Consider the following 23,723-nt stretch of genomic DNA (forward strand, 5'->3'; position numbering starts at 1 on the left):
TAGAACAAATTAGGAGGACCGTGGAATTAATTGTACTCTCTGTGCTCTCAGGGCAGTGGGTATTATTTTTTTCTATTAGCCTATGTACCCATAAATGCACACATGCTTTTAAGAACTAATACCTTTCTTTACATGAACTACATACCTGCACTCATCAAAAAAATGCTTTAGAATAAATAATAAAACTTTAGCATAATACTTCCTACTGGGAGGTAAATAAACTATCATTAAGAAAAGCACAGGAATTTTATAGAAAGTAACAGAGAGTAATAAGTTTATTATTCACAAAAAACATATATTTCAGTGTTAACATGGGTATAGTATACCTTCTAGATGGTTAAGTAATGTTGGATAAACCTAACTAGAAACAACAGAAAATGAAATTCATGATCTTAACTCCTCTTTTTATTTTGAAAACAGAAGGGAACTTTGAAGTTATATAGTTACCGATGCATATCGGGCATATTTATTCATCTGGGGCAATCTGCATTTACTTAGCCACAGATGGATATAAAAATACTACTAATCTGAAACAATAATCCTTTTACTTATCATAGCTGCCAGGTGATGTACATGCCCTATTTAAATGGAATATCTTCACAGTGTTATAAAATATTCTTTTTTTTTTTTTTTTCATTAAACTTGCAATTCTAAACATTTCACAATATCTGCTATGGATTTAAAGGTTCATTTTTCCTTTTTTTCTTTTTTCTTTACCATATATATTTATTTATTTTTTTTTTATCTGACTCCACTTGTACATGCATATGTATTTATTCAAATATCAGTTTTATCAATTTATTCTGTTTTAATATCCTGCTTTAAAGCCACATTTTGATACAGTGTGTGGCTTTGTGTGTGGCTTATATTAGAGTTAAAGTTATCTAATTTATAGATCTGTAAAATCATGCAGCAGTATTATTTGGATTTTGAAAGGAAAATAATCACAACAGTATCTCATGATGGTTTCAATTCATTAATTGTGATTGTTAGTTTGAAAGAAAAAGGGATCATGGATAAGGAAAAAAAAAAAAAAAAGGAAGTTTCAATAATATAATTTTTATAAAATACCATGGAGTGCCAATATCATTTTCCTGTTAATTTTCAGAATTAATTCTCTCTGAAAAATGACTTTGGCTCTGCTGTTGATGACAGTAAAGAAGCCAGCATATCCCAGATGAGGCAGCTGACCTGCTGGGGAGCGCAGACAGATTTGGCTATAAGCCAGTTTAATTCCCTGAACTCCATCTGGATTTCCACTGTTTCATACCATTGATGACTGAGCTCCCTTTTTGGTCTGGGAAGCATTCTTACAACTTCTAACAGTCATTCAGAACTAACTTCCATGTCCAGTAGCCAAGATTGCGGAATATCTGGTAAATCTGAACACAGCTGTTGTTCTACATCAGACCTGATACTCAGACTTGCTTGTGCACCATCCTCACAGAGTGAGGGCTTTCCAGCTGAAAGCTAGGCATTCCTTTTTGTCATAGGGTACACCTGGTACACATGCTCTTAAAAAATGCTTGCTGCACCAACATTCAGTAGGGTTTAATGGAAAGTGTTGCTTCTTATATCAAAGGACATACAGGAGAAGATGTGTTCCAACTCCCACATTTTATACCCAATTTCCTTATTTCACATCGTAATCCAGTGCCAAAATAAATAAAATAAAATAAAATAAAATAAAATAAAATAAAATAAAATAAAATAAAATAAAATAAAATAAAATAAAATAAAATAAAATAAAATAAAATAATAAAATAAAGAATATATTAATTCCTTCTGTCTGAGAAAACAAAGCCATGTAACCTACTTCTTTCAGAGGGTACTAATCCTCTTGCCGTAGGTGACAAGCACTAAAGGAATCAGAGGTTTCTTACCCTGGTGATCAGGAGGGGGCCTGGGGGCCAAACCCTTGACAAAGAGCTGTCATTGAAGTATTTTTAGGCCGAGATTCACATGTGAGTGAGTTTTACTCAGTGTTTCCCCCACCAGCTGACATAAGACGTTTCATTGAGTGGAGAGATTCAGTGAACATCTTTCTAAAATTTTGTAGTTCTCCAGGTTCATTTTAAGCCAAATCAGCTCTGTGCTGAGACAAGGATCAGGCACATAAAAATCAGTATTGTTGCACATGGCATTAAATGATGTACATTCCTTTCCAGATCTGCCTGCAGAGCACTGTGTGCAACCTGTTCCTCTGCAAGGCTTGATGATGTATGTGCACGCCCAGTGTTCTGAGAGGGAGAAATTGTCTAAATCCCAGTGGCTGACATTTTGCATGTTATGGCAAAGTCAGTATAATGCTTCCAAATGATTTCGTTCTTTTTAGATCCTGTGGATTTAATCAGGATGTAGCTAATCTATTGATTTAGGTTGTCCCAGGAAAGAGGAAAAATATTTATCATGAGTTCTGGTTATCCTCTGAGAATTCCAGTTTCAGTTTTAACAACAGATTTTTTTGAAAAAGACATGGCTCCGAAAGGAAGAAGATCAAGATCAGATAAAGAGTAGTTTGCTTAAATAAAATAATAAATAAATAAATAATAATAAATAAATAATAAAATCTTGGCAAGGAAAAGCAGCAGGTAGTGAAACAAATAGAATTCATTTGTGGTTCAGGCCCTCAGAAGTCTCAAAATATGTAGGCATAAACCATATGAAGAGCATTTCTGCTAGCTGCCTCTGCCTCTCTGAGCAAACTAGGCAGATCACATTAGGCATGACTTTATTCTTCATAAACTGCTATCAGTTATCAGATGGAGATGCCTAAAAATCTGTCATGATGAAACAAACAGGTGTCCTGGAAATCAAAGTGTCCAAATATACAGAGTACTTGGAAATAATATATCTGACAATAGATAATATAGAAAATATCAGTGTCACTGCACACAGATAATATGTATAGGCTGAACAAGTTTTTTTTTGTTTGTTTGGTTTTTTGTTTGTTTTTTTTTTTTTTGCACAGTTACCCTCTCTGAATTACTATGAATTTATAATGCTGCTTCTTAACATTTATATTTGTCTATACTAAATATGCAATAATTTATTAACATGGTAATAAATGTTTAATACATCTTGTCTGTAAAATTTTGTAAAACTATGTCCTTAACTCTATGATTTAGTTATTTAATTGTTTGTTTACTTACTTATCTATTTATTTTTAATATAAGGAAAAACATTAAACTAAACCAATGCTGTTTTAAAAATGGGTGTATTTATACACAGAATTTGCAAAATGTGGAATTTCTTGTACATAACCTCTGCTGTTCAAGGTATCTGAGATGTACAGGACAGAAACACAAAACTTCATCTTTGCTTTAATGTGTTGTGACTGACAGATAGGGTAATTCAGATGGAATACTTTTTTTTTTTTTTTTTGGTAAAGTGGCCCCATAGATGCTATACTGAAATTTTAATGCATTCATTTAAAAAATATATATATATATTAATAAATAAATAAATAAATAAATTGTGAAATTGACTTAAAAAACAAGGAACATTTTTTAAAATCTATGTTATGTTCTATACTCCCCCCCACCCCTGGTTTCTGAGCAAAGGGAATTCACGTATTCAACTGCTGAAGGTCTTTTCCTCAGAGAAACCTTTCCCTTTAGCTGAAGCTGAAACCATTACCTTTCAGCTGATTCTGTTCTGATAAATGAGGGTATTACCATGACCATTGAATACTCAGGGCAACTTTTGTGCTTATTCAGTTCTTTAACTTTAGGTGGCATGTTGGAAACTTAGGGTTGGACAGGATATGAGTGCTTCTGTCTTGCTACATAAACTGGAATTATGTGTCCAGAGAAAAAACCTGTTCTAAGTTATGTAAAGCAATTTTCCTGAAGGCTCAGGTAATTTTCCTAAAATTTCTGAACCTAGGAGATACTCAAAGGTAAAGCAATCTGTTCAGAAGAAACCAAGCTGTATGTGGTTAACAGGATCGTTTGTCTGCTGCATGAGTTAGGTATTCCTTAAATGAATCAGAAAGCAAATTGGGTAAGCAATTGGTGACAGTTTGTAAAAAACATGAAAACTTTTAAGATTCAGACTTCTAAATTATATTTTGAAGTTCTGGAACAAAAGACAGATGGTTGTTTTTCTGTCAGCTGTCTCTCAGAGGCAGGGGGTAGGGTTTGAACCATATATTTTTCTTATTCCAAAGGGAAAGTAGCAATAGATTTCATTAAACTGGTCCTTCAAATAGAGCAATTGCAGGTTTCAGTTAGTAAAGAAATGTTAGATGTGAAGGTAGACATTTTTTCTCTTTAAAAATTTGCTGAAATTTCAGTCCATGTTGTTTCAGAAAACATTATATATTTCAGCTGGAGTTAACTTGACTGTTGGATTTGTTTCACTTTGTATAACATAACTGAAAATTTACTTGAGAAAGGAAGGATTCATTATAAGATGGTTAGAGTCCTTAGCTAGTTTGTGAGATGCTCAGGTTCATTAATTTCCCTCAATTAGTGTCATTTCCCAATCATTTAAATATTGTATAGCAATTAAAACAGCTAACTAATTGAAACATACCTTTAAATAGTTATATTGACTTTCAGCCTATGACCAGTCACCTCTACCTAACCCCAGTGTATGTGTTTTGTTTTTTTTTTTTTGAACATTTGTAACATTTTCATGGATTCCAGTCAACTCAAATTTCTGTGTGAATAAAGCTACATTTCTTCCATCCTGGGTCTATGACTAAATGCTACTTAGTAAATTGTGATATAGCTAAGTGCAAATATATATATATATATTACTATAACACTTAGTTTCCAGCATATTTATTACAATTTTGGAGAATTTTAGGATTTTAAGTTTATTAGGAATTTCTATTTGTTACAAAAATAAACAAAACCTTTTATTTTTAATTCCAATCAGACATTGTGATTTGTTTCTTTATTATGTGTTTATGTATTGGTTTGGCAGCCGTGGCGAAAACTTCAGTAGTTATCCTCAGGGAGGCCTCTTCCATAGTCACCATAAATACAGCTGAATGGCAGCATGTAATTTTTAAAAACTAAAAGATCAAAATCTTTATACTTTTTTTTTTTTTTTTTTTTTTTTTTTTTTTTAATAATAGTGTATTACACAATAAATCTGATGCACAAGTATGATTGATTTGTGTAAATACTATCCAGAATACCTAGTTAAGTTGGACTATGATGCAACTGGGGTAGTATTAAAAAAAAAAAATTACCAAAGTGATTTTCCTCTAGAGACAATATTGGGGTTAACAGCATTTACCAAGTATTAAAAATATGTAACTTTGTACTTGGTCTGGCTGGGATGGAGCTACTTTCCCCACAGTGGTGCAGACAGTGCTGTGCTCTGCATTAGTAGGTAGAACAGCACTGGTATCACACCATGTTTTGTCTCTTGCTAAGCAGTACTGGTACACCATCAAGACTCCCTCTAGCACAAGGCAGTATACTGAGAATGGGCAGGGTGGATGGGAGAAAGGTGCTTTTAGTTTGTTTTCTTTGTTTCTCACTTCTCTAGCTTGTTAGTAATAGGCAATAAATTTTGTTAATCTCCTTATGCTGAGTCTGTTCTGCCCATGAAAATAATTTCTGAGTCATCTCTCTGTCTTTATCTCAAACTGCAAGCCTTTTGCATCATATTTTCTCCCCCTTTGCCTTTGAAGAGATTTATTATTTTTTTCCCAGCAGTTGTGGTGGGGCTCAGCTGCCCACCTGAGTAAATTCACAAGAGTGGCTTTGATGCGTATTGATGGGAAGTAGAGAATAATTGTTTTCTCTCTTTCTGTGTTTCTGCATGGCCCTTTCTTGGTTTTTTCCTCTTTCTCTTTAAGTAAGCTAACTTATCAACTTGTGAGCTTTTTTCTTTTCATCATACTGTCTTCCTCTCATCTTCCTTTGAGAAGGGGGTGTGAGAGGGTGATTTTGGTGGAGTTCAGCTCTCCATCAGGGTGAAACCACCACATACATCTACATAGAACGACTGATAAATAAAATTTAAAAAGGAACAATTTAAGACTTATAATATATATTTGCTATTTATTAGTGCTTAGATATCACTGTAATACAAATACTTTCTTGTCTCTGTAGATACGAGGCAGATGTTTATTCACTTTCTAAGCTGATACTTGAATGGGTGAATTCTCTGTTGTTTTCTCTGTTGTCATTTGAAGATAGTAATATCACTCCTTTTCCTTCCCTTTGTCTTTCTGCTCCCCAGCAATGACAATGCAGTTTATAAGCCACCGGTTCCCTGACTATCATGATCCAACTATAGGTAAGTAAAGATTATTAACTTCTTCATTCCTTTCAATTTCTCCACCTACTTGAGATTTCCATACCACAAAAAGCTGTTCCTAAATAACAGTTATATAGAATCAAGATCTATATATTTTAGATTAGATTTATGTTTGTGATGACAATGAAATTGTGTTGTGGTCATACTATAGTCACTTCTTCCTGAAATCGTAAAAAAATCTTTCAACATACTATACCTAAATAAGATATGAACTCCATTCTGAAGAGTGGTTCTTATATATATATATATATACACATATATATATGTAATTATTTTTTATTGTAGTACTGTTCTCCCCTTTTAAACTCTTAGTTTACATTCTCTGTAAAAATAGAGCACCTGTTGAATTTATTATACTAGAGTTGTTGTCTGGCATCCCTACTCCATTTGTTTTATTTGCATAACAACCTGAAATAATAAATATGTATTTACGATACCCAAAAATCATCATTTTTAGATGCTAACCAGCATCTAAAATGGTTGAAATACAAGGGGATATTCAGAGCTGGAAACAGGATCTGAGATGAAGCTCAACCATTGTGTGACTCTGTGATGTTGAGTGGTTGTCAATACCAATTTTCATTTATGCTGTTGATCATCTTTTGGTCGCTACTATAATTACTAGTATAAATAAATGTAGCAAAAAGTGTGTGTGCAATCAAGACAGAAATCAGCAGAACCGGATGTTTTTTCACTTAAGGGTAGCTTTATTAGTTAGCTTTATTGATATTAAAAAAAAAAAAAAAGAAAAAAAAAAGAAAAAAAAGCCTTGAATTTGAAGGGTTTATAAGTGGGATTGTTTTAGGAAAAAAAAATAATAAAAAGTCAACAAACAAACAAAACAATACAAAACAGAAAAGCAGCTTACACCAAAATATTTTTTTCTGTTATCCTTGAAATTTTCAAATGTTTCATACACAGGTCTGACCTCTACAATGATACTGCGTAAGTAAGTAGAGCAGCTAATGATAGGATTTATTTTAATTTCTCATTACCATAGTATTACACATTCCATGAATATTAACTCCTGGTAAGTGGTGATATTTAAATTAAAAAAAAAAAAAGTCAACTCTTCACACCACTAGTATTTTTATAGCCATTAAAAATATATACAAATAAAAATAGTTTTATCAGCTCTAAAGAAGGCAAAACTAATAGGGAATTGCTACAAAATTATTTGTTGAAATCAGGAAAAACCAACAACAACAACAACAACACATTGGATTTAATTGGAAAGAGGAAAATTAGTAGTTATGGAAGCCATTAAGTTACGTGCATACACCCATCTTTATGACTATCTGCCTGCCACTTGTATTTATCTATATATTGCATCTTGTCATAATCTTAACTTATTGGTCTCTAGACACTACCACAATATGAATAATAAATAATCATAAAAAGAAGGAAATCTTATGATGCATTCTAGAGGACCTAGTCAGAAGGAAGGTCTCCTTGAATAAAAGACAGCCCCTACTCAATAAAACCAACACTTCAAATAGAAGAAGAGAGAGGGAGATAGAAAACAGAGAAAGTAGTGAGAAGTATGATTTATCTGTTCAGTATTTCTGTCTCAGGACATGCTAAGGACATCCTGAGAAAGGCTCATTTTCTATTCATACTCTAAAATGTGCTAAACAGCAGAGTATCTGCTCTTTATATCAGCCCAAGTATCTTGGGCTAAGTATATATTTTCTGCTAGATACATTTATGGCATGCTCCCTCAAAATTTGACATTAAAAAACAAAAACAAAGAAACAAACCACAACAACAACAAATAGACAGAATCATTTGTTAACTTACCTGTAATAACATCTAGAATGCATTTAAAAATCTCTGTACACCAAAAATATTTGTATCGTTATGAATTTTATTACAACTTTTGAGGTCCAGGTCTCAAGTCACACAATTCATCTCCACTGTTTTTTTCTGCTGGCAGGCATAATAGAACTGTTTTCCATCAGTCTACTAAGATTTTATAATTCTAGAGAATTTTCTGAGATATCAGAAAGAAAGGTGATCCAAAATGAGCATATCCAGGGTCAAGACTGTGCTGATAACAGGAGTTACTGGAGGGGAAGTGATTCCCTGAAGGTTTCAAGGAGATGCTTGCCACAAACCAAAAGTTCATGTACCTTTAGGGAAGGTAGCATGTTGAGGCAGAACAGTTGAGGCAGAATAGGCAGACAGTCATTGTTCTGCTTCCCTTAGCATACAGAAGTCCAAGAAAGTAAAAACAGGTCAGGTATGAAATATGCTTCACTCCAACAGAACAGCAAAGCAGAAAACTGAACATAGCTTTCAGCTCTGCCTGCAATTAAGGATGTCTCTGGAAATCAAAGACATAACGAAAGACTTTCTTTTCTGTCATACATTTTAGGCCATTTTTATTCCTTGGAATATTGTATCCTATTTGTGGAACTCCTGAGCTCTCCTGAACAACTTCTAGATGTCCTGACCTTAGATTTTAGTGTGCTTCTTTGAAAATAACATATTTTGCCTACTTGTGCTTTTATTTGTCTTTGGACATTTAAAGGAATAACAGTTTCTGTGAGTGCCACTGAGAGGGTGATAATCTATGGAAATAACAACAACAACAAACTAAATAAATAAGTAAGATCTATAATGTGTTTAAATGGCAAGGCACAGATTTCTAGTATTAACCAACATATTGAGTGTCCTATGCTGCAGTTAAACTTTATAATCAGGCCCAAAGTTTCTTTTGCTTTCACGGGCATATAGAGCTAACAAACACCTACATATTTTTCATAATATTCTTCAGTTAGTTTCACCATTCTGTTTGTTTCCTATGGAATGAGATTGTGTTAGCAGTAATTGTTATTCTGATCTGTGCAAATTTAGCCATGATTTAAGTAGGTAGTACAGACAGAAATGATACTGTACTGCCTTACATTTGATGTGGCCTATTCTAACCATTGTCCTAATACTGTACCAATACTGTGTATTGGTAGGGTTATGAATTGGAAGCACCTTTGTAAATAACATTGTTGTCTTTGACACCCCAGAAGTTTATCACTTTCAGTTTTACAGGAAAGACTTCAAAGGCCCCTGAGGCTGCTAAATCACTATAACCACTTTGTCCACTTTAACTTTCCTCTGTCCACCTTCAACATTGACATGGGAACGGAATAATTTCAGCTGCTTCTTACTTCTGTAGATTCTTAGGAAATACACTTGTGTATAGGTAAAAAAAGGACAAGAGAAAATAAACCTCTCCCAAAACACATCAGCACAAAACTGATATAATCTGGTAATCTACGTGAAAAGCAAAACCACACCAGGTTCAGTCCATTCTTAAAGTCACAAAAACATCTAGTATGATCAACTTGCAATTATTAGGAACATACTAAATACCTGAAATGGTTACTACAATAGTTTTTGCTTTGACTGAAAAAGAAATGTCTGCCAACTGATTTTCATGTTTTATGCCATAAAAGTTCACATTTTTCCATCATAAAAAATATGTTGAAGTTAAATTCTTTTGGTATAGAAAATAAATTTTATGTCTTGACCTGCTGCTTGGCTCCATTCAAGCATACCTGTGGGCAATCAACTTGTATTGGAAGGTTTTTGGAAGATTTTATTTTTGTCCTTATTATTTTATATCCTCTCTGTAAACTGATAAGACAGTGAACTTTAAGGAGACTCTAAAGAAGAGAATGTATTTCTGCTTTGTTTAGTCCTACATGAGCCTATTGTGAGAATCGCATACTGTTACTGACTAGAGAGAGAATATGGACTCCTTTTATTTTAATATAATGCCAAATATCCTTCTTTTTCCCACTTCTACTTCCATCCAAACACACACTGAGTAACTTGTCCTAAACATTCTGCGGTACTAATCAAATAGCTTTCAAAAAAAACAGAGACATATTTTTTCCCTTTGTTGTGACAGTCCCTAGAAAAATGTATTTTCCATATCATTTCTTTTCATTCTGGTTCAAGGTTATGTTAGTAATGCATTGGAGTTCTCTTTTTCTACAGCAACTCATACCCCTTGTAGAAATACACGATTGGAATTTAATGGTGTTTTGTGCTTATAACTTTTCTTCTGTTATCCACTGACATGTTTGAAATATTATTGGGGATCAACAAGAATTGATCACAGAATGTTGCTGCTACTGTAAGGTGACGCAGATTTTTGGATAAAATTATATTTTAGTTTCTGCATTATACAATATTATATGTATGCGTTCATAGATTTGTGTGTCAAATACATACATATATTTCAAATATATTAATTTTGATCCTGAAAGAGCTACACAAATAGAAGTAGAATCATTTCTGTGTTTTTCTTTCACCTGCGTCTATCATTTATAGATGTAGTTGTACAGTTGAAGAATTTACTGGATGGTGTGATGGAAAGTCCAATATTTTTTGGTTGAGAGGCAAAGCTACATTTTGTTCTGTTTATGTGAGTGGTACTTTTTTGTTCCAATACAAATTTATTCAGAGAAGTCCCCTGGTCAATGTCCATCAAAGATGTGGTGTCAAAATAAATGATTACAATAAATAGTCCCTTCTAATATGTAAAGCTGTCTTTTGTTTTATAAGCTGGTTGTCTAAGTTTGGAAAAGCTGATAAGATGGTAGGAAATTATAAATGTAGACATATAGAGGCATAAATAAATTTGCATACACATATATATCCGAATTATTGTGTTAATATTTGTTTAACAGAATGAACATTGATTAAAAAGTTAAATGATATCTGAAGTGCTATTTATAATGCTGTCACTTTGAGTTTATTTCCACTTCAAGATAAAGTGGAATTCATCATAATAATGATTATATTTTAGGCTTGGCGCAAACATTCCAGTTCTGAATTTTGAGACAGAAACATTGTTTTTGTAAGTAAAAGGAGACAAAAAGGAAGAAATTATGTCAGTATTAGACAAACTGTATGTGGGCAAAATTTCAAACATTAGCACTTCATGGAAATAAAATGATTTCAGTGCACATTTAATATTTAATTGTAGTCAACAATGAGAACAATTTCTAAGCGGCAGAGGATGTGATCATTTTCTGGAACAAATGGATAAGAGCAATTTACACTCTGTATGGTCTTTGGCAATATCACAGAGAGTTAATGCAAGTAGAGTGGCAGGAAAGGAAGCATGACATAGTGTGGCAAACTGGACAGCCTCCAAGATGCTCATTAGCCATGTGACTAATCCTAAAATGAATACATAATGCAAAAGAGATGCGAAAGCAGCTTCCTGTTTTGGTGAGATATCACTGCATGAGATTGTGTCAAATGAGCAGTTGAGGGCATTAAGGCTGTGTCAATGTCACACTTTAATTGAAATGGGTGTGCGATAGGAGGCACTTTAGCATTAAGCACATGAATTTCCATGAGGTTTCCTGACAAGTAATGCATTCACCAAAGCATTAAATAAAACACGTTTAAACTCATCTTTAATAAGATGATGGAAATGTGTGGTAAATGTGCGGGTGAATTTGTGAAAAAAAAAAAAAAAGATATGATGTGATTGAAAAGCATTATATATAATGCATAGCAAAAATGTGTAACAAAGAATATATCTGTTTTCAAGGTATAATAATGGAAAGGTGTAAAGCGAGGGAAATACAACTTCATTAATAATGGCAGAGTAAAAGAAGACAAAGATGGGTCACTATCATTGTACCAGGAGAGGGGCATCTTGCTACAAAAGTACTATCCAAATTCATTTTTAGGTACGTACACAGTGCTAAAAACCATTTCTAAAACAAATATATATTTATACTCCATCCCTAATTTTTTTCTCATTCTCATTTTTGAATGGAAGGTAAAATGTCTAGACTGGACAAAGCAAGATGCAATTGGATTTGAGCTCTGAAATTATTATTTCTTTTGGAAAATTCATATGATTTATAGCTAAATAGTCATCATAGTCTTTCATAATTGTCCATAGATTTATTATCCATATTGGACACTGGATAAACAACTCTTTTAAAATGATCTGGAATTAGTACAATTTGTCTCCAAAGATGTCTCCAAGGGTATTCGGACTGATTGTGTAGACCTATCTAAATTACCTATGTTTGTGTTCCTTATTCATCATCATATAAAATGACAAATGGAGAATACATAAGAATACTGCTGTGTGTGTTTGAACCATATTCCTAAACTTGTGTTTTATTACTAGTTTTTATTTTTCTTTCTGTTGGTATTATCTGCATAATATGTCACAGTAAGATTTTAACACTCTCTATAAAGCATTTTTAGTTACATGCATGAAGATGGGAAAACGGAAATTATATTTACTATGCTGAGACTGAGCTTCAGATTCAGGAACTTAAAGTGTCTACATGTGATCTGTGTATCTTGGCTCTGGATATATGGGATTAAGGATGAGTTAGGTCTTTGCTTAATTCCCTTATTACAGGATTCTGGAACCATTTGACATGTCTTGCAATATCCTACCTCATTTCAAGTTCCTGATCCAGAAGGCTGTGGGTTTCCTACAGATTTTGTGTCATTGTCATCTGCCCCCCTGGATGTAACATGGGACCTGTGGGGGTCCAGAAACCTTCTAGTCCAGGAGTTGAGTGCCAGGCAAGATACCTCAGAGCACATCAAATAACAATGGTCATTTACATGTGGACATTTATAGCTTCCATAGTACTATTAAGTGTAAGGGGATTTTAGTTACCTTGAATGTTGATGCTTATTTTGTAGCTAAATGTAGGTACCTGAGTCTGAATCACAGTACCTTCCATGACAGCTTGTAAGAACAAGGGTCTTCAGAGATCCTGATGACAACTCTGTGTGTATGGATAACTGTCCTACAGTGAAGGGAGAGAAATTCACAGTGGGATTTGTTAAGCAGAATCCATGTTATGATAGGAAAGAAAGGAGAAGGCACATGCCTGATAGCACAGGTGTTCCCACTGGAATACTGAAAAAGAGTCATGAATAGAAAAGAAGGGAGTAGTTTTAAAGAAATAAATAATTAAATAAATGTTCATTTAATTTAGATTTCAATAAGGCAATGACATACCTTCTGCTTACTGCTGTTATTATATCCTGCCATGAAGGAAAATAGAAATTCTTTGAAGCCACAGAGGATAGAGACTGGAAAATCATAGCAGACCTTTCTCTCTGTGATTTAAGGAAAAAAAAAAAAAATCCTCCCCAGAGCCCACCCACCCAGAGCCCACCCAATACTCCCTTTTCTCTTGGAAAGTAATATTTAAAAAGATGCTTGTTACCCCTCTAAGTAGCAGATTAATAACAGTTTGATCACTTCTCAATATTTCAATCTCAGCTCTATCCTCTAGCTGGGGTGCATTTTAAGCTCAAGCTTTCATTATTTTCTTTGACCCTTCCTCTGTTGGGAACTGCGGTATTTTCTTCACTGATGAAACAGGCTGACCCCATATAAATATTCTCTCTTGCTCAGATACATGATCTCTAGGTCTGCTGAAATTTTTCTTTCTTGGGACATTGCTTTGATAAACCAATTATTCAGTACTAAACAGTCTGCATGTAAGAAAGAACCAAAACAGCCAGTTAAATTCTCTGCATATATTTGAGATTAATTGCATCTAAAAATCTTGGACACACACTTAATGTCTACTGCCTCTTTGTCATATCTGTATTTTCTTTCACGGGCATATAGAGCTAACAAACACCTACATATTTTTCATAATATTCTTCAGTTAGTTTCACCATTCTGTTTGTTTCCTATGGAATGAGATTGTGTTAGCAGTAATTGTTATTCTGATCTGTGCAAATTTAGCCATGATTTAAGTAGGTAGTATTTTCTTAGAAATGCAACTCATCATGCAATTATTTGAGGTGTCTACACCAGGTGACAGCTCATGGTCACTTAGCTTTTTCAGAAACTTGGAAAATAGTACTTAATCCTGTATTTTTCTTTGGCTAATATCTCTCATATAAACAGTAGCAGACAGGCAAATGCTTTCTAGGGAGTCAGTGACCCAGAGAGCTGTTCCTACACTTATCATTTCCACCTTATCATTTCACCAAACACCTGCCTGGAGGTTGAAGGTTAATCAGAATACCTTCAATAGCATTTGGGTCTGCAGAGTAGTCTTGGAAGTGCAGTTATCTGTCTGTGTCCATCACTCATGCTCTGTCCTGCTCCCAGTCTTATTGGCTCTTTGGCATTCATCAGACAGCTTTGCAAGCTTATACAAGGGTAGTCGAGAAGACAAACAAGCTACACCAGTACCAGATAGTTGTTTGCCAGGTTAGTGAATTGAATCATTTTAGTAAACAATTCAACAAGCTCCAGAAGTGGCACAAAGGATGGTGTAGAACCATGTGTGGTAAAATGGCAAGCTAAGTGGGGATGAAAGAGGAGAAATCTTTTCCTTCTGGGATAAGAAAGCTGTAACAATTGAGTCAGAGTTACTCTCATGCAGAGTTACTCTCGGACAGCAGCCTGTGAGCCAATATTCCTTCTCAAGTTGATCTCTGTTCGCAAGAATAGGGGTAATAACTTGTGCCAAAAGGGTGGGTGGATTCAAAAAACAATTTTAAGGAAAACCATTGGAGGGAAAAAAGCTGTGAAAGGCTATTAAAAACAAACATTTTGCTTCCAGTTTAAAAAGACTCTTGACATGCAAATAACTGTAAGCTAAGAGAGAATACCAAACAAAAATTAAAAATAAATAAATAAATAAAAATCACTGTACGAAATTCCTTGGGCTATCTGTCAATCTCTAAAAGATGCAAATGGAGTGTTGATCTTCTATGTCTCTACTCTTTATATTCTCATTTAGAGCTTTTATCTTATGTGCATGGCCTTAATTGGTGGTCTGGCCTGTGATCTGGCTTCCCTTTCTCCCATCTCATAAAGCAAGCAAATGGATGAAAAACTCTATTTATTTCCCAGACATCTCTGCCTGACATTGGCCTACCATGGCTGGAATGGGAGAGAGAAGTGTTTCTCCTGTGGTGTGCCATGGTGCTTGGTCACATAAAACTCTACCCCTTAATTGTTAATTGTTCATACTCATCATCTATCCTCCATTAACTTTCTTTGTGTTAAAATTAAGATATATTCCTGCTTTGAACATCTGTTTTCCTCCACTGAGAAAAGTGTCAATGGAGGATCAAAGCACAGTTTATAACCCTTCTATTCCTCCTAGACATCTGTTAGTGTAATTGCGTACCTGCTAAACACAGAAGAAAAGTAATCAAAAACTGTATATAGATGTGCCCTTGTAATTGCTATTTGCAAGCACTAGTTAGATAGATTAAAATTCAGAAAGGGGGAGGGGGAAAGCCTTTTCTTATAAGTGTGACAACATCAAAATATTTCTGAGGTATATTTTATAATAATAAGTAGTAATAATAATTACATGATTTGATTAGAATTCTTTGATAATATCTACCATATCTAGAGTCTAGAAAGGGTCAGCCAAGGATAGAAATAATTATAAAATATTTTTTTTGTTCTGCACAAAATAGGGTTTTTTGTTTGTTTTGCATAGCTTTGTATAAGCTAAAGACCTGTATCTCAACAGCTGGTGTGTTTGGTGTGTTTGATTTGACTCAATCAAACAAACCTTACCTTGCTTTGATTCACCGAGTTTCTAATTGATTCACTTAAGAAAAAGAGGTGGCAAAAGGAGGTGAAGAATCCTTTTTTCTTATTGAAGAAAACGCTCATCTATGGAAGAGCATTTTATCACAGGTGAGGACTTTGGGTCTTAAGGCTTACAGCGATACTCCAAACACCGGCCTATCATAGAAAACTGGGACAACAGTTCCTCTTTGGGTTCTAAGCAACTGTAGGACTTTTAGTAGAGCTTCTTATCCATACTTCCTTTGGATTAAGCCACTCATGTAATCAGGAGAATTCAGCTCCTAGCCTGTAGATCTAGCCTGGCATTAAGTGTGAGTAAAGTGTCCATCTGGTTGGTGACATGAAGGCAGGAGAGTTTGTATCCAGAGCTATAATCAACGGTGAAGTTGCAGGCAGGTTTTGGTCTCTATTTTGCAACATAAATGTATAGGAGTATGTGAGAATATGATTCATCTCACCCTAACATCTATATTTACCCTAACATCTATATTTCAGGTTAGTCCGGGGAGTAGTATTCTCAAATGTCAAATATTATAATGAAAGCCTAGGTTATTAGGGATAAAGCAGGGCAGAATGCCTCCCATCCTAGTAAACATTAGGTGGTGTCGTGGTTCCGCTCGAGTGGGCAGCCGAGCTCCACCACAGCCGCTCTCTCACTCCCCCTCCTCAAAGAGGAATGGGGAGAAAATATGTGAAAAGGGGCTCAAGGGTTGAGATAAGGATGAGAAAATCATGCAATAATTATTGTAACGGGCAAAACTGACTCGGCATGAGGAGATAGTAAGATTTATTGCCTATTACTAACAAGTGAGAGAAGTGAGAAAACAAAGGAAAAAGCAAACCAAAAGCACCTTCCCCCCCATCCACCCTCTTCCACCTCCTCCCCCCGAGCGGCGCAGGGAAACGGGGGAATGGGGGTTATGGTCAGTCTACAGCACTTCTTCTCTGCCGCTCCTTCTCGGTCACTCTTGTCCCCTGTGCTGTGGGGTCCCACCCACGGGATGCAGTCCTTGATGAACTGATCCGGCGTGGGCTTCCCACAGGCAGCAGCTCTTCCAGAACTGCTCCAGATATGGGTCCGTACCACGGGGTCCATCCCTCAGGAGCAAACTGCTCCAACCTGGCTCCCCTACGGGCAGCAGCTCCTGCCAGGTCACCTGCTCCTGCGTGGGCTCCTCTCCACGGGCTACAGGTCCGGCCTGGAATCTGCTCCAGCAGGGGTCTTCCACAGGCGGCAGCCTCCGTCGGTGCAGGGCCACCTGCTCCACCGTGGTCTCCTCCACGGGCTGCAGCATGGAACCCTGCTCCACCGTGGTACTCCATGGGCTGCAGGGGGACATCCTGCTTCACCATGGTCCTCACCACAGGCCGCAGGGGACTTCTGCTCCGGTGCCTGGAGCACCTCTCCCCCTCCCTCTACACTGACCTTGGCACCTGCAAGGCTGTTCTCTCACTCCCGGCTGCTGTGTGGTGCAGCATTTTTTCCCTGTCTTAAATATGCTCTCACAGAGGCGCAAAACAACATCGCTTATTGGCTCAGATCTAGAAAACAATGGGGCCCTTCCCAAACATGGGGCAGCTTCTAGATCTTTCTCACAGAAACCACCCCTATGGCTCCCTGCTACCAAAACCTTGCCACGTAAACCCACTACATTCCACCCCTCGCCTCTGTTAAAAGCATATTTAAGATTACTCACAATATACTCTTACTTTACAATTATCACAACAACCTTCACAAACTTCACTTACATCAAAAAAAAAAAGAATTCACCACACCAAAATAAACATAACATCATCACAGCACCGACAAGGTGGACATTTTACACACACACCACCCCTCGTCCCTTCACCACACTAACATCTCACAGTTACTGCTTTCTTAAATTCTTCACAACTTGTACATTCCTAACAATCATCCTGCACATATTTTTGCCCGTTACTTCTACCAACTATCATCCTTATCTCAAATTCCTTGAGCCCCTTTTCACATATTTTCTCCCCATTCCTCTTTGAGGAGGGGGAGTGAGAGAGCTGCTGTGGTGGAGCTCGGCTGCCCACTCGAGCGGAACCACGACAGTCTTTTTTGGCGCCCAACGTGGGGCAGCTTCTAGATCTTTCTCACAGAAACCACCCCTATGGCTCCCTGCTACCAAAACCTTGCCATGTAAACCCACTACAGGTGGCAATTGAGGAGAAGATTCAATGGTCCTGGAAGTGACATGACTAAAGCTGTGAACACCTGAGTCATTCCGAGGCTTTATCCCAGTTTTTTGTTATAGGTATCACACCTCATATGATAACTATGATTAGGAACACAAAGAGGCTGAACTGAAACTTGCATTGCCTCAGATAGGAACATCATGTAGAAATTTGTTTACCTGTTTCCTGTTTATCATGATTTGTAAAAAATAACCCTTAAATGACATTTTGAAATTGGAAAAGACACTTATGCTATAGTTTGCTAAAGGTAGATGATTCATCTCACTCATTTCAAAATTCTTCTCCATGGGACAAATGTCTCCATTAACCTTTCTTTCATGGAAGCCGGCAGCTATCTACACCTTACTAAATCCAAGGCACCATCCATGCTAATAACCATGCAGATGTAGTCAACTTGTTAATTACTCCCCCTGAAATGACAAGAAGTGAATTTATAACTGTCAGATCCTCCCACTCAGTAGCACAATCATGGACTTGAAAGAGTAGTGAAATTGCAACCTGCTATTCTTGTTCCTCAAGATAAGGGTACTTGGACTCCTGTTAATTATCATGTTTTGATTAAACGGGAGTACTTTGTTCACTTTGTTCATGTATATCTTTGAAGTAAATGACATTTTTCTGGAAGCAGAGAAAGTAATGATATTCTTTTATTAAATATTAGTAGCATTATCTATATTGCAAGTGGTTACTAACAGTAAAGCAAGTGCTACGGCAAAGGTATGACTGAGGTATCTTTAACCCTGATTTGTAAAAATACCAACATTTGCAAGAAATCATATTTTTTCTTCTAGAGCTGGTTCTGAGGGAAATATTTGTCACTCAGGTGAATAACCTTATTTACACAGATCAGATAGCACATAAGCAAAATATCATTTATAATTATTTATATAAATTTAGTCACTTCTGTGCATGTTTGCTTGCATATTAAAACCATAAATGGTGGCCTTATTGATAACAGCATTTGCTTCTTGACTGAGAGTTACTGCCCTGAGACGAATTGTTCAGTTAGACTTCAGTCTTTTATCCAATTCTCTGCTGTATCTCATCCTCTCTGAATAAAAGCGTTATCATTTTGATGGGGCAACACATTCTATATCCAGGAGAATCCTACATCTAACAGGATGTTGTTATAAAAGAATGCAATCAGCTTCTCTATCAATACGTCTATGAGAAAGGGCACAATGTTTTCTAGTCTTCATCTTAGTTATATGTTGTGTAATTAGAAGTTGATCATACTCTTATGATTCTATTCTTCATGGACTCTTGTGAATAAGTATTTTGCTTTTATTAATAATTTCACTTTAAGGGGAGAAATGCATACCTGCAACTAGAAAATAAAATAAAAATAGCCAATGCTTCTGTAGCAGAAGATACTTGTATAGGACTTTTAAAAAGAAAACCAGTTTGCTCCCGGTCCTGAATTTGTTCAGGATTAGTTAATTAACTTTACCGATTACAGATAATCAACACAGGGATTAATTGATGATACTCTCTTATTTCACATCTGGGTACTCTGTCTTTCATGACCCTCCACATTTGTATATGAAGGTACATGTGTACCTATGCACACACCTGTGAAAAGACATGGATATTTTGCGTGTGTATGTCTAATCTTCCTATAAGGGCACACTATGGGAAAAGATAAATATCAGTAGTTAGTGTAGAAGGATCTGTTGACTTCAGAATCCATTGTATCAGAATATCAAGTCAGAACTGAAATAGAAGACCTGTAATATATCCAACTCAGCAACATGAAAGTGTTCACTATATGAAGGCCAAGTAGTAGTGGAAAACTTACAGATCTATTCCTTGTTGTTCTATTTGTATCTTTACTCCTTGAAATCATGAAATAGTAGTGGAGGCCAAGGGGGTTCTTGTTAGCATTACTGTAAATGTTAGGTGATGCTAGCTGATTTCTGTGGTGCATTTACTACAGCAAAAGCAGACTGAAGCTGTTTTCTTCATTTATGTTGTTATATAATGTATGTGCACTGCATAAAATCTTTGAACCTCATTGAAGAGAGATCTGATGTTGTCTAAGGTATTGTATGAGCAGAGACTGTAGCAATCAGTTTGTCTTGCTGGCTATTTAGGTCTCACATTCTTGACCTTTTTTGCTGGAAAGTGAATATCTTACCTTGAACTTGCTGTGTTTTGTCTCCTTCTTGCTGAGAACATGCACATGAAAGCCTCTCTCATGCCCCATTTTGTGCAATAAAATCGCTCTTGATTTTCATGCTTCTTGAAAGTGACCCAGGTCATTGTTTCTTGTTCCAACTGGTTTGTTAGGAAACAGCATGATAATGAGGACCCAATGGGAGAAAACAAAACAAATGTAACTGACTCAGAGTTCAATTCACTCAGATTTCTGTTCACACAAAATCTTTTAGAGTACAGATAATGCATCTTTTTGTGCCTTAAGTGAGATTAAGCTGCTTTTGCTTCCCCTGCTTTTCAGCAGAGAAGGAAAGGGTATTACAGTAATGAAACTACAAGCTGACATTGAAGAAGAGGTACTTGTACATATCTATAGGCAGAACTGGGAAGAAAAAAAAAAAAAAAAAAAAAAGTGGAAAAGAGAAGAAGACAGAAAGCGCAATTGGATAAACCATTTCACAATTTGGAAGGCACTGAGTGCATTTCAGGTCACAGAAAAAGCTGTGGTGTAAGTACATAATGCTGGAAATCAATCAAGCTCCTTCAGCAGCTGTGTGTTATCAGTCTTGCCCTGCAGAACACAGATCTGAAACATTAGGAAGCCCAACAAGAGGGAAAAACTTAATTTGAGAGCAGCTGTTTTAAGACAGATACATAATGGCATTAAAATAGGAGCACTGCAGTGAGGTGAGAACCAAACACAGTGCCTATTAGACTGAGGATGTTTTCAGTTTTGTTATTTTAACCAGACACAGAGTAACATCAATGGCAGCCAGAGCCTAGGATAGGAAAGAAGTGACTTCAGATATGAGTATAAAGAGAGTTCATTTAAAAAATATTCATAATGCATAATCAAACTTTGTGGAACTGACTGGAGCTAAACTTAGGTCTTTATTGTGATGCACTGATTCTGAGTGCTTATCAGGTAAGTTAGGCCTGTCCCTTCAGCTATTTAAGCACCAATTTTCCTTGACAGTACCAGGATTAAGTGCAGAGGTTTATTTGAGGAAGTGAGTATAGTCTAACTATGCTTCTGCTTTCCACTGAAGATATTAGCACAACTTATTTTAGGAGGACAAAATGAACTAAAAGTTAAGAGGGATTCTATTGTTTTGTTTTCCAACATATGGAATCTATTCCCTGTTGTTCTTTTTGAATTCTTACTCCTTGAAATCATGAAATATCTTATGAGTGTTCACAAATTTATTTTTACATGCCGCTGGAAATACAGGAACCTCTAAAACAACATGATAGTTAAGAGCATGTCATAATGCTGAACAAAAGCTAAATGAAGGAACCAGAGAATTGCATCTTCAAATTAAATTAATAAGGGGAGTTGTAGTGTACAATAGTAATATGCATTTGAATTTAGCAAGGCCATTTGAAAACAATGTTACAGAATGTTTTCTGAAGATGTATGTAGACAAGACCTTGGTTTAATATCTTGTTTGAAAATATGTTTATGGTAATTTGAATGCTAACATGGAAACTAAAAGATAGAAGATGCTGTTTCTCATCATGCAACTGAATGTAATGAATAAATGTATGAATTTATTTTTATAATGCACACTTAACATGACTAATGTTTTGCCTTTTCTGATATTATTTTAATTTTCCCAAGGCCTACACTACAGTTTTTTTTTTTATAAGAATAAGGTTATCACAAAGGTACTAGCTATATTAAATGTTGTATTACTTACTTGCTTCTCTTTCCTAGAAATGTAGACAACAGAGGTGCTTCTAGTGTGTAGTTTCTGAAGAAAGAGTTTCCATCTGTGTGTTTGGAAAGGCAGTGGCCATACTTTTTCTGTGCTGCAAATCTTCAGCAAGATTCTGCTGCCTGGAATGATGTTGTGTGTTGCAATCAGTTACATAGGAGAAAGCAGGCAACTTGTGTGGTTAAGACAAACCTAAGCAAAATCTTTGTGTTCTGAAAAACTTAGAAAAATAACAGCAAACTGTCACATTCAGGTCAATGTTAAGAAATAAAAAGCTGCAGTACTGGAAAGGATCATCTGAGGTATTTTTAATTGCTGTTATAACAGAATTGTGTACCAGCAGGTGAAACTGAATATTTAAGTTAATTATTTAAGTATTGTAGTTACTAGTCTGATGTTGTATGTACATGCCCAGTTTTCCTACTTGCCTCTTTTTAAGGGATACTGCTATCTACATGAGTATTTTCAGAATACAAGTCAATCAAATCTGTCATTTCTCCTCTTCTAAACCATTTAGGCATTCATATCAGGTGTGCGTAGCTCGTAAGAACCTATGAGTAGGCAACTTATGTGACTTGGTGTCCTTGTCTGCAAAATGCTGATAGCTATGATCTCCTAAGTTATAGAACACTCATACTCCAGAAAAAAAAAAAATAATAATAATAATAATAATAATTATATGCTAAGGGAAACCATAAAACCAATATATTTTGATGGACAGTTCCTATGAGATGTGTATTTTTATCTCAGACAGGGAGATACATGACTGGTACAGTGGCTTAGATCCCTGTTCATCCACTCTCTTATTTCAAAATTCCTTATTTTTCACAAAAACAGCATTCAAACAGCCACAGACTCATAATCATTCTATATTCAGGAGCACCTCTGAATTAAAATGCATATGTAGCAGATAATCTAAGCACACTAAAAGCTGCATCTCCTGCTGTCTCTTTGGCACACATGGAGAACAACAAGAGGCAGAACTCCAGGTGTGACTGACTGAGCTTGAACTCCCTTCTGCTGGTTTGGCACCTCCTTAGCCAAGCAAATACACTTTACATCTATATGAGAGAATCTGCAGTTGATAGTGTAGCAGACAGAGAAAAGGAGAGAATATTTATTTGGAAGTAACATAAGCAGAATTAACAAATGGAAGAAAGGGGCAACTGACCTATATTTCAGGGACTGGAAAACGTCTGTGATGCAGATGAAAATTCCTTTCCAACACCACTTTAAATTGTATAGCATCCAAATCTATTTGTCACAAAGCTGCTCATAGCTGAAAAAAAAGACTTTAATATATTTTTTATGAATCTAGGTTCTCCAGTTCTAAGATAACTGATAGCAACACGAGCCTGCATTAATTATTGTTCTTCTGTCTCCAAAATGATGCCCTCTAAGAAAGATGAAAAAAAAGAGAATGTATTCATTTTACAAAATAATAATATTAATAACAAAAGGCTTAAGGAAGCTTTTATTTTTCCTTAATAATACTGCAAAGGACAATCAATTATGAAAAGAAGTTAAACATGCCATATGAAAAAACATTTTTTCTTGATTTAAATTAGATATTTTCCTCCTTTAATAAATATTAGTAATAAAATAATAGGTGTCTGTAAGATAACAGGTGGAGCTCTGTTTGTTTCCTGATCCCTCTCTTCCCCCCACAAATTATTAAAGTCAATAAGAGATCAAGCCACACAGTATAATGTTTAAGCTGATTTTTTTTAACCTATTTTCATTTTTAGTTTTAATGTCTGTAG

At 35.6% G+C, this 23,723-nt stretch overlaps 1 protein-coding gene across 1 annotated transcript in view; it reads left to right on the forward strand.

Annotated features, from left to right (window-relative positions):
* RIT2 (Ras like without CAAX 2) overlaps positions 1 to 23,723 on the forward strand; it is a gene marked incomplete at its 3' end in the record, with an annotated part of 202,377 nt that overhangs the window by 60,923 nt on the left and 117,731 nt on the right. Inside the window, exon 2 of the mRNA XM_082782828.1 lies at positions 6,208 to 6,264. Within this exon, the coding sequence (XP_082638954.1) occupies positions 6,208 to 6,264 (57 nt within the window). The remainder of the gene's footprint in view (positions 1 to 6,207; positions 6,265 to 23,723) is intronic.

The sequence above is a fragment of the Aythya marila genome, assembly GCF_965140915.1.
Source record: "Aythya marila genome assembly, chromosome: Z".
Taxonomy (NCBI): Eukaryota; Metazoa; Chordata; class Aves; order Anseriformes; family Anatidae; genus Aythya; species Aythya marila.